Here is a 13,006-nt window from a genome sequence, read left to right as displayed (position 1 = left end):
CTAAACAGACGTTATTTCCTGAAACATAATTTACAAACGGTGTAGTCGAAAGTGTATGCAACCCATATAAGGAATAGAAATTAATGACGTAAAAAATCAACAGTAAAATAATACAATAATTTTATTTATCATCACACAGATAAAACTGTAGAAATTTCACAAAATGCATGTCGTCTGTAGACTTTGTTATATCGGATGGTGCCGACGGACTGATTGTATTAAAATTGTTGTAAATGATTGTATCATTGTAAAAAATATATATATTATATAATTCTACATATTTAAACATCGTACACATACGCCACAAAAATGATTCGTAACGCAGTAGCGTCTGCATTTTTATTTCAAACATAGACATAATTGAACTCCATACACATTATTAGAAGAAGAATTTTACAAGCCTTTATATTCACTACAATACTAGCAAACACCACAAGAAATGCATACAGGTATGCCCGTATAACAAACGTGTTATTTTACTAAGTCCTGCTTTTGCATTTAATACATTATTTTACAGAACTATCGAGTAGGAAATCGGTAGCAAAAAATATACATTCTTCAGTTTGCCATTTCATGGCTTAATTTCCTTAAATGCTATACGTTCTTCCATCGTGTTATAACATAATATCCCAATCATAGCGTTGGTTGTATTTATATATTACATGAATTTTTTATAACGCACTACGATATGATTCTTTTAAAATTGTATACATTCACTTATACAAGGGCGTATTTTACATATATCCAACCGGAATATGACCAACATATTGCTTTAATAATTTCAATGTCCATTGTGTTGCTGGCAAGGTATTCTGACCTTGAAAAATTGCAGCCAGCTGAGATAATTATTTACTTTAAATCAGCGGGTCGTCACAATGTATTCAAAGTTGGTCTTTAACGTTTGAGGTATGATATGTATATTTTATTCGCTCGTTACTTGCTATATTGATGATTAAAATATACTTGCTATTGCCATTCATATTTCTTAGGGTTGCATGTATTAAGTGGTGTTGGATGGATCAGCGCAAAATGCAATTGCGTTCCATGTGGCAAAAACGTTATTACAAAATGTCTCCGCCTTTTCCTGTGGACACTCGGGACATGATGAACCGACTTACAGATAATAGTGAACATCAGACCTTCAGAATTTGTCTGTTAAGAGAAGATATAGTTTGCAAAGACAAATGCATAATGTGAGTTGCATTTCAATCATTTAAATACATAACCATTTGATAAACACACGACATAAAACAGTTACAACTCTGGTCTCACTAAATACCCTTTTCCTTGCCGATCTGTAACTTAATTTCACGACATTAAAAAGTGTACAATTCTGGAGTCCTTTAACACAATTTGTAAGCCGATTTGTCACTGAAATGCACACGTGCTTCAACTACTTATAGTAGCTGGAACAGCTTATACTGATCACATTTTATTGCGTAACTCAGATGTTTGTGTCTGAAAACGATTGCTATTTATTATAAAGGACAATCAATGTATTTCTTTTCAAAATTGCGTTCGCGTAATTTTTTGTAACAAAATACGAGCAAAGAGAATTTTTATCTCTGAGGTTTTTATATTTGCGACAACTTATTTCCCTGCAAATCAGGTGATTATATTCCAAATAAAGAAGTTTCTCATTTCAACTCAAATATCAAAGACCGTAGCGATTTCTTCATGACGCAAACATCGCAAATATGACGCATATATTTATGTTTCGATACTTTATATCAGGGTTTGAAGTCATATTATGTCATAGCAAGATGAAAATTATTGAAAAGTAAACGAGGTGTCAGTAAAATAGCTAACGACTTTTGAATACTGAAATGCAATGATTGATAATGTATAAAAAATCTCGGTCTTCCTCTGCGTAGCGAACACAAAAAATCGGCGTTTAATACAATATTTTGCTTGCAATATCAATTAAATACATGGTCAGATAGGTTAACGCTGCAAATTCACGGACATTTTCATATCCATATGTTGTAGCGACGGTGTGGAGGCAGTACAGGTACAATATTTATTTTTGCGTGAATTCAATTTAAGAATGAAAATTATCCGTTTTCAATATCAAAACAAGTGCTACACTAACATAGTTTGAATTCGATAACAAGGCCTTAACACATATCAATCAATGATAAATTCGTATTATAAGTTACACTGTTAGTAACTGATGGTGTATGGGATATACACCCTCAGTAATATCATACCATACTCGAGCGAATCAGTTACTAACAGTGTAACGATTATATCTCACCGACTACCTTTAAAGTATATAATATATAATATAATATATAATATAATTAATATATAATGTATTAATATAATATATATATTATTATAATATAATATATTACTATATAATATATAATATAATATATAATATATATATATAATATATAATATATTATATAATATATAATATCTAATAATATGCTATCTATGTATATATATATATCTATCTATATCTTTCTATCTTCCCCTCCCTCTCCCCTCTCTCTCCTCTCCTCTCTCTCTCTCCTCTCCTCTCCTCTCCTCTCTCTCCTCCTCTCTCTCTCCTCTCCTCTCTCCTCTCTCCTCTCCTCTCTCCTCTCTCCTCTCTCCTCCCTCCTCTCTCCTCTCTCCTCTCTTCTCCTCTCTCCTCTCCTCTCTCCTCTCCTTTCTCCTCTCTCCTATCTGATCTCCTATATAATCTCTAACATTTAGTATCTAATATATGATATATCATCTATCATACATGTATATCATATCTCATGTATAATATATAATATATAATTATATATTATGTATCATGTATAATATATCATATATCATAAAGAATATATCATATATATATATTATATATATATATATATATTATATATTATATTATAAATATAATGTTATATATAATATACTATGTAGAATATAGTATACATTATATAGAATGTATTATATATTAATAACAATACTTATCTAGCAGTTTATCGAACAGACGCCATTTTTTACGTTGCTAGAAGTATGGAAATTACTCGGGGTGTATGGAAATTACTCGGGGTGTATGGAAAATACACCATGGGCACGTGACCGCTCTAAGCCAATCGGATAAGGTCATTTTTGTAGGAGGTGGGATATAGATTGATACTAAATTGTTGATTCAGTTGTTTTCTATCATATTGGATACTAATTAATCATTTTACTATCTTTCTTATCTGAAAGAAGTTGTGATTGGTGCTAATTGATTTCATCATGTGTGCTCCAAGTAACACGATTGCTCCTTATCAATTCTGGCAATCAGTCCACCTGAGTGTGTTTTATTTATTAAATGTCTCCTATTGGAAACGATATTAGTAACAGAGTAAGGGGTAAACATACCAACTGTTTTCATCAAATCATTATCGATACAACACAGCTGATTTTATCCTTATACATAAGTATATTTCGCTCAATCATTATACTATCAGTTGAGTTCAAAAATTATTCAAGTGTTAACCCATTTATAATATAACTTGCTCTGAACATGTGTTCTCATTATTTCCATATTCCGACTTCAAAACGGTTCTGGTCCATGGAAAAACATGGTTGCGGGGCAGTTTTATTTATACGGCTATATATTGTGAAACCTTGTTAACATTTAAGACGTTTGTTTATTTGCTCAAATATCATGAAACTTGCTGCCTATATTTGTTCTTATGATATATTTTTTCGAGTTAGAATGGGTTCTGGTCTGTTGGAAAACATATTTGCCGGTAGGGGGGTACTTTATCCTTAGTTGGTTAAAGTGAAAACATGTGAACGCCGTAAAATTAACATTTTCGCAATCATTATGCAACTTGCTCAGAACATTTGTTCTTATTTTCTCGGTCATGTTAACAAATGTCTCTAGTAAATTTTAAAGGCATGTCCGCAAACGGGTCAGTTTGTTTATGGCTAAACACATTCTATAAGTCACATTTGACAACATCATGAAAGCTGCCCTTAACAGTTCAATTGGTCTGGTCTAAATGAGCGAACTCGGGCCTTTAACCGTCTTGCTTGATTGTGTTAAAATGTAGTGATCATGCAAACGTTACATTCTCCCTTTTTGACGATTTAATGAATATGTCGAAAATAAAGCATATTGCAAGGTGGCATCTGTCCTAATAACAATCCCGTACGGGATTGTATGGCTATTCACAAACTGTAAAACTCATTTATTATCTATCATGAAAACGGTGCCTGTTGTTGGCGGATTTTTTAAAATTTCAATGGCTTTGTTTCTATTATTTGTTTAAATATAACAATATAAAACGTGAATCAGTTTTTAAGTATAGGCAATACCGTTTGTTACTTGTCCATATTTGTCCATATTTTAAAATCCAGATTCGTTTCTAAATAGGGCACAATTGTTAAACAATATTTAGAAAAAAAGTAAAGTTTTGAGCGGGCAATACAAATCTTTGCCTTAGGAATCTTTTACCACTGTTTAGCCAAATAAATAATTATATGGTTGTTGACCTGCATTAAATGCTATCATTAAACCAAATGTAAAACACGCCCATGGATATCTTGCTTTGACAACCTATTTAGCCGTAATAACGGGTCTCGTGCGTGGGCACGACAGATTGACCAGGCCAAATATTATTAAACACTTTCAGAACGACATCTTATCTCGTGTTCATTAGTTGAGGAGAAATCAATTAAAGCTGTCAGTTGTTGTATGCTTAATTTCAACTAAGTCACGTGTTCATAAAAATAGGAGTCTATCTTTAAAATGTACACTTAACTCGGTGCAATAAGCTCAGTATCCTGTTGACAATATGCGTTGACAAAAACGAGCACATTAATTATTTGTCAAATATATGTCCAATGCATTTAATAAGTCCCTGTTAGGGTAAATGTACTACATGATATGGCTACTTAAATAACCTTTTCTCAAAGAACTGTTAATTAACGACCCCATAACATATTGCAAATTTACATATTTTATGAATCCACTGAGTCTCACTAAAGCTTTTCGATCACGATACGAGGTTTGAATCTCAGAACAAGTGGCCTTAACCCATTTATGCCGAGTGGACTCTCCTATCCTTCTAAATTGGATCAATTTATTTCCAAAATTAGGGAGGTCTAGTATATTTATTTCTATATTTAAAATATTTATTACAGAAATAACTTTAAGCAAATAGCGTAGACCCAGATGAGACGCCGCATCATGCGGCGTCTCATCTGGGTCTACGCTGTTTGCAAAGGCCTTTTTTCTAGTCGCTAGGCATAACTGGGTTAAACAAATTTGATTTATGGCATATTTGTCCGAATTGACTTTCAGTTTCGGATCCAGTCACTATGTATCATATTGGATACCAATTAATCAGATTTCTATCTTTCATGTCTGAACGGAGTCGTAATTGGTGATGATTGATTTCATTAGTGTGAACCAAATGACTGAACTGCTAGAAACAAATTGAGCTATATTTCTATCTGTTATGGTCCTTAATTTAACCGTTCTGATAAACGAGTATTCTAATTTTCTGACGTAAATAAATTAATAAATATCAATTTCACAAAGAAATCCATGTTCCTCTAAACGACGATTAATTTACAGGAATATGCTCAAATTAAAAGATTTAATCAACCAGCGGAAGGCGGAAATCAAACCATTTTTAGTGACACATTGTATTTATTTATTCAAGTTTTTCTTACAGACGGATCTAGAGGAGGTTGAATAATCTATTTCCGATCAATACAGGGTACTATCCGAATTATTCGAACAAAGAGCTGAGAGCTTTTAAGTATTTTACTATCGTTATCCTTTTTCAGACATAGAAACATTAATAAAACATACTAAATATATTAGTTATTATTGAGAAAATACAGCACTTATTATTCGTAGAAAACGAAAACGTCAAAATATTGTTTTTACGATGCGCCATGTTTTCGCTTCTCGCGTATTTCATATTCGTAGCAAAGGAGATAAACACTATTTTGCACGTTAAATTGCAATATGGATTATCACTCCGAGGATCTAAAAATACTTTCCGGAAATCCATATCTCATTTAGTGATAAGAAACGATAACGATCTTTTTGTATTGAATCTAACAGGCTCTATAACTTAGCGAATTTTATGACCCGCTTCATGGTTTTGCAAACAGAAAAAGTAATCTCCTTATCGTTGTGTAATATATCAGGCTCGGGACGAATTATATGGCGTACGATTTGGGTCGAAAGTCAACAAGACCTACTAGGTGAAAAGAGAAATGTACGTCGACGTACAATATGTACGTCGACGCACAGAAATTGTACGTCGACGAACAAATATGAAATACACTTCGACGTATATATTTGTACGTCGACGTACAAATTGTACGTCGACGTACAATTTTTCTGAGCAGCCAATCAAAACACTCGTCTCTTTGAATCGCTTTTCCTTCAGATTTATTCATAATAAATGTTCAAAATCCCTTTTTAAATTGAGGAAAAAAAAATTAAATTTGAAACAGAAAAGAATTAAAAATAAGTATCTACTTGACGGTATTTATTCTAAAATCGTTTAATGTAATGAATATTATCTAGTAACTGCTGAGACCGGTCTAGTCCATTTCCGATTTCTGAAAAATAAGGCGGACGTCGAGGGTTTCGAGAAGAAGCAACTCGCACTGTTCACTCTTTATGTTGAAGTTTAATGACGCAAGATACAGATGCAACTTTATGTGAATCTAGTCTTAACACTTTGACAGCGTTAAGCCGGAGTGCACGACGTATGTGTACCCGTTTTCCGATTTTTGAACAGTTGTGTGAGATTCTCGACTCGTTGATGTCAACAATTGAAGATCGAAAGAGGTTAGTATTTTCCCTGACCATTTAAATAATTTTCGATCCCATTACTTGCGGACCATTTGTTTATATTGGCCGACTTAGAGTATAAACTGTCCAGTTTAGAAAGTTCACCTCCCCGCCCTAACCTGGTGACCCACTGGAACTGGCAAATAACACTGAGACACATTCAAGGCCATTGACTGAACACAGGACAGGCACACTGCTATATACCTATATAAAGCCTATCTATCTATACATACTTTCTAACTCCCCTTTCGGGTATTATTTACAGGTGATATTATTGCCTATAAAACACTTGTCCAGACTTGATAGGCCAATAATGATTACCCACCTCTGGACATTATCGAGAAACGTTTTGAAATTTTCGGAGGTGGTGCTCTTGATATTACTATAATTTTATTTGTGTTATAACTTTTGTTGATTTAATCTTTTCAGAACGCTGCAGCCTCTCGTTGGTTTCTTCGCCCGAGGCAGACCACTTTACGTCATTAGTCGAGAGCAGCTGGAGTATCTAGTTGAAGCGGGCTTCAAACGACGAGCTATTGCTAGTCTGCTTCATGTGTCAGATTCGGTTATGAAGCGCCGCCTCAGGTATGTTATCCAGTCAATTGAATAACAGTGTGCATACAGGGTGTCCCAAAAAACAAAGCCACTGTAAACTGTTTATTTTTTCTTAACTAAAATAGGCATAGGTATGCCCTTTTAACACATTATTATTGAATTTCAAATGAGTATTGGTTTGTTACCCAAGTGGCAATTTGTAGATAGTGATTTCATTTTTTGTAAAATGAGTCATTTAGTACTTCTTTTACAAATTAAAATCAACCTAAAATTCATATTGAACAACAGACATTCCCAAAAGTGCTTTTAATTCACAGGACATTTCTATGTCTGGTTAACGTTTCGGGCCTATCCTTGACAGTTTGAATGACATAGGCGACCTCAGGGCCCTCGTTTTGCACTTTTTACAACCGAATATCGGCGGCTTCCCCTATGAAAAACATACTTTTTCAGCTAATTTTTTTTTTAAAACTTTTATATCTATGTTGCCAGCTGGTATCATGCTGCTAACCATTGTTTAAATGTATATTATGTAAATCACATTATAATAAAGCCATTTAAGTGTTGAATGGTTGGTGAAAAGATCTTCTAAAATTCCCCTTTTTGCCTAAAACGATGCGAAATTCCCCCTCATGAGGGATGTGGGTGGCTTCCCCTGGCGGCAAGAGAGGGCCCTGGCAGTCAATGTGATTAAAATCATATCCTCAAAACCTCTACGCTGTGAGGATCCGATGACGCGCTGAACTAGTCCATCTCTGCCAATCAGTTTCTTTGTTAATGAATCCTGTGTAAATGATTTGAATCTACCAGTATTTTTTAAGGTGGGAAAAACTTTTAATTTTCAGACTTAAGTGCTTATCTAACCGAAGTGAAGATGAAACATGTTACATGTATTTAAATGATTATATCGATTCGGTAAATCTGATTGTTTAAAATAGAAACAATCTCAACTCCAGATCTGGGAAGATCGAGTACTATAGTCAGATTGCACTGCAATGGGAGCCACACCACATCTTGATTGCTGCAAAGGCACAAACATACCTGAAAAAACATATTTTCTCCCTTCTCAGTGAGAAATATATTTTTCATATCCCCTCAAAATAAACAAATATTCTCTATTATATATTTTCAGAACATATGGTATAAGCATCAGGGGAAGGTACTCGAGCATCTGCAACGAGGAACTTGACAATCTGGTCAGAGAGATAACAAATGGCAATCAGACACTTGGGCAACGAATGGTTCAGGGACAACCTCAGAGTCTAGGACATCGGATTCAAAGACAACGTGATGCTGACAGTCTGATCCGGGTCGACGAAACAGCCTTAGCCATGCGATGGTGTCACTCGATTCGACGAAGGGTGTACAATGTTGCTGGTCCAAACTCATTGTGGCACATAGATGGAAACCACAAATTGATAAGGTATAAAATTACTTAGTCTGCTAGGTCAAATGATAGAAAAACCTTGTAAAGATTACAGTTGCCGCTGTTTTGCTTTAATCTTCATTATCTTTTGTCAAAATACTTATCTTAATGATATTGTCAAGTTCAAATCTGAGTCATGTGGGGTCAATAACTATGTCAGTTGGTCAAATAATGGAAAAAAACATTTTAAACACTCAAGAGACCACAATTTTGCTTCAATCTTCATAACAATTGGTTGTTACAATTTTTATTTTTATTTATTTGGTAAGGTTTGAATTTGGGTCATGTTGGACCAAACTCTAGTTCACAAGGTCCAAGGATTGAAAAGCTTGTAAACCCTCACATTTCTATGCCAAAACACTCATTCCTATGGCATAGCATTTTACAAATACAGTCTTGTTTAGCTTTTCTATTTTGTACTGCAGTAGTTAACTTTGTACATTAAGCCAGAGTGCATTTTAAATGTTATCTTAACATATTTTGTGCAATTTTGGTGTTGTTTGTAGATTTAGGGGGGGGGGGGGGGGCATTTAAATATTGCTTTATTTGCCCTAAATATGCATGACATTGCTCAAAATTCAATTTTTTCTAATTTCAGCTACTTTTAGTATGTTGTGGAAACTGTGTATCAGTTTTCTAAAATTTCTGCCCAAAATTTTATAAGATTAAAAATTTAAATTGGGGTGACAGTAAGATAAGAAGGTTTATTGGGCAGATTTGTATTTTGTGATTAATTTGGGCCCAAATAATTTGTTTTGACTCGTTACCCCCCTCCACTTGAGGTCATTTATACTCACACCAAATTAAACAAAATACTTTGCTGTTTTAGTACATTTGCATTGTAATATCTATACAAGTATGTACAATTTTTATACCTTTTTTTCAGATGGGGTTTTGTCATACACGGAGGCATCGATGGCTTCTCGCGGATGTGTGTTTTCCTCCAAGCTGCGACCAACAACAAGGCTACCACGATGACAAAAGCCTTCATGACAGGCACCTAGCGCTATGGTGTCCCATCAAGAGTCCGGAGCGATCATGGACTGGAGAATACCGGGGTTGGGGCGTTTATGATAGCGCATCGTGGACCTCGTCGGGGTTCTTTCATCACGGGAAGGAGCGTTCACAATCAGCGGATTGAACGCATGTGGCGTGACCTGTTTGCTAGTGCAACAAGCGTGTTTACGTATCTTGAGGAGTCTGGACAGTTGGATTTGGCAAATCCAGTGCACATGTGGTGCCTTCATCACGTGTTTGTGCCTCGTGTCCAGCTAGCATTAGACATATTTCGTGAGGGCTGGAACTTGCACAGGTTGAGTGGTGAAATAGGTAGAACCCCCACACAGCTCTACATTGAGGGCATGATGCGCCAAGCTGGACAGGGTCATAAGGGCATCGACGACATGGTGTTCCGTGCTCCGGAGGAGGCCATCCAAGACCATGACGAATATGGCATTGACGATAAGGTCGAGGTAGCTCCCCGAGAAGACATGATCATCAATGTGTCAAATGTAGACTGTCCTTTGAACGAGCAGGACTTCACAAGACTAGAACAAACTGTGAACATTGAAAGTGATCACCAGGGTGTGGATTGTTTCTTGGCATGTGTGGAGTTTTGCAATTCTGTGTTGTGACCAAGACATGATAAACATGAAACTGTGTACATGCATGTCAAATAAAGATGTTTATATACTCATGTCGGGTTTCAGCTATTGTGGCCTAAAGCAAAATAACTTAATAAGCTTGACATTTTATACAAAATTAAAGTTCTTACAAGTGGAAATTATATAGATGTTTCTATTTCCCAATTTTTTGAAATAGTTTATGTTTCAAGGAAATCTTTTTATTCAGTAGGAAAAAAATAACCATCGCTGACAGAAAATTTGTTAAAAATGTAAAAAAATGTACAAAAAAATATAACAAAATATAGGAATAAAAGAGAACTGGATATAATTATCCGTCCATTTTATGAGTTAGTTGGGATATAGATACATGTATGCATAATAAACATCCTTTTATGAAAATAATTGATAAAATAAGTGTCAAAAGGTAGCGTAAAAAGAGTCTCGAACATGGTCAGTTTTAGTTAAAGAAGATTCAAGGACTATTATGTACACAAACATGTTTATCATTGAATACCATGGCTTTAAAATCAATGTTCAAAGTTTGACCAACTTATCTTGCATAGTTTTTGAGATATGATGTCGTGAATTAAATCACTAAAACTGTGATTGGTGGGACAAAAAGGAGAAGTTACATATGAAGTATCAGTTATAAGTGTAATGGAATACTTGCTCTTTTATAGCATCATATATACTGATCAATATGGCAAGATAGGACAGCAATCATGTACATTAGTTTTTGAAAACTAAGACTTAGTATAAAAACGTAATATTATGTTGCACTTCCTACTTAATTTATTGCCATTTGATAATTCAGTATTTTTTTACTACAAAAGAACCTAGTAGATCTATATTTTTCATTCTTTTATGCACGATGAAAACCAAAAGCAGGAAGAAAAATAATTTCAGTTGAAATATTTAACAGTTTATTGTAGATATTGTTAAGAAATAATAAATACATAAATGTGACTGTTGGGACATGTTCAATTGCATTAAGACCATTATTTTGTGTGTATTTATGCATATTTTACACTACAATGTAATAAAATTAAAATAACAGAGGTTTGGGAATTATTTGGACCACAAAGTAATATTTTTTGGACCCATTAAAAGTTTGTGATTTGTGATTAGTACATCAGCCGTGACTGTTGCGACAAAAAGTTTCTAAAGTTAGTATGATGAATTTATAAACCTGAAAGGTCAAATACCAGTCTTATTCTCTCAATGGCTGTTCAATGAACACAATGACATGCATACTCATGTTTAGGGTGATGTTAAAGCAGACAAAGAGGCACTTTAAACAGCCGTGACTGTTGGGACAAAAACCGCGACTGTTGGGACACATATTCCATGCAATGTACAGTTGTTACTTGTCGGCATATAAGTTTGACTAAAAAATGTATACCTGTACTAGGGTCTTGAGAATAAGTGATAAAAAAGTCATAAAAATCTGATATCATCAAACAGTGAGAATTAGAAGAGACACACCATCAAGCTGTGACTGTGTAAGACAATGGTGCTTAACGTCTAGTAAAATAGATAGGTTACATATATTTAAAGGCCGCCTTTATTGTTAATTTCATGCAATATATGATGAAGGTATGAACATGCTCATTTGGACTCAATTTAGTACATTTTAAAAAAGAGGGACTGAAAGGCCCAAAGTCGCTTACCTGAGATTAAAAGGAACTGACCTGTTCTGTGCAGCCCAAGATGTCATTAGAACAAAATGTTCTTACCAACTTTCTTGACTAGTGAACACCCTGGCAGCCACGTTTTTTAACAGACCAGAAAGATTTTCATACACATCCGAGATATCATTTAAACAAATATACTGACAAAGTTTCATGAAGTTTCATAAGTCCATATCAGGAAAAATGCCTCGCCCACTTGTGGTCATGTTTTTCAAGCAGCTAGAACCAATTTCGAACTTGTTCAAAATATCATTAGGACAAATCTTCTGACAAAGTTTCATGATGATCGTACAATAAATATTGCTTCTAGAGTGTCAACAGGGTTTTACTATAGCCATATAAAGAAAAATGCCACGCCCCCTTGGCGGCCATGTTTTTCTACCAACCAGAATCATTTTCGAACACATCCAAGATATCATTGGGAAAAATCATCTGACCAAGTTTCATGATGATCGGACAATAAATGTGGCCTTTAGAGTGTTAACAAGGTTTTACTAAAGCATGATATATAGCCATATAATGAAAAATGCCCTGCCCCCTGGTGGCCATGTTTTTTAAGCAACCGAAACCATTTTCAAACTCTTCCAAGATATCATTAGGACAAATCTTCTGACCAAGTTTCATGAAGATAGAAAAATAAATGTGGCCTCTAGAGTGTTAACAAGGTTTTACTATAGCGATTTAAGGAAAAATGCCCCGCTCCCTGGCGGCCATGTTTTTCAACTAACCAGCATCATTTTTGAACTTGTACATGATATTATTAGGATGAATCTTCTGACCAAGTTTCATGAAGATCGGACAATAAATGTGGCCTCTAGAGTGTTAACAAGATTTTACTATAGCCATAACAGGAAAAATGCCCCGCCCCTTGGCAGCCATGTTTTTCAAGCAAACGTAACCATTTTCA

General features: G+C 34.7%; 2 protein-coding genes across 2 annotated transcripts in view; one reads left to right on the top strand and one right to left on the bottom strand.

The window, feature by feature from the left end:
* Nucleotides 1–13,006, bottom strand: part of LOC127854008 (uncharacterized protein CXorf65 homolog) — a 439,263-nt gene that overhangs the window by 178,035 nt on the left and 248,222 nt on the right. The window lies entirely within an intron of this gene.
* LOC127854010 (uncharacterized) lies at nt 8,501–11,059 on the top strand. Its single transcript, XM_052388918.1, has 2 exons — nt 8,501–8,780; nt 9,670–11,059. Exon 2 carries the CDS (start codon nt 9,854–9,856, stop codon nt 10,415–10,417), a length of 564 nt encoding a protein of 187 aa, XP_052244878.1. The 5' UTR covers nt 8,501–8,780; nt 9,670–9,853; the 3' UTR covers nt 10,418–11,059.

Source organism: Dreissena polymorpha, chromosome 12, assembly GCF_020536995.1.
Source record: "Dreissena polymorpha isolate Duluth1 chromosome 12, UMN_Dpol_1.0, whole genome shotgun sequence".
NCBI classification, from domain to species: Eukaryota; Metazoa; Mollusca; class Bivalvia; order Myida; family Dreissenidae; genus Dreissena; species Dreissena polymorpha.
The sequence above is the reverse complement of the archived record's forward strand: the minus strand, read 5'-3'. Positions and strand labels throughout refer to the sequence as shown.

Coding starts and splice junctions, on each gene's coding strand:
- LOC127854010 (XM_052388918.1), top strand. CDS start 9,854: ATGATAGCGCATCGTGGACCTCGTCGGGGTTCTTTCATCACGGGAAGG.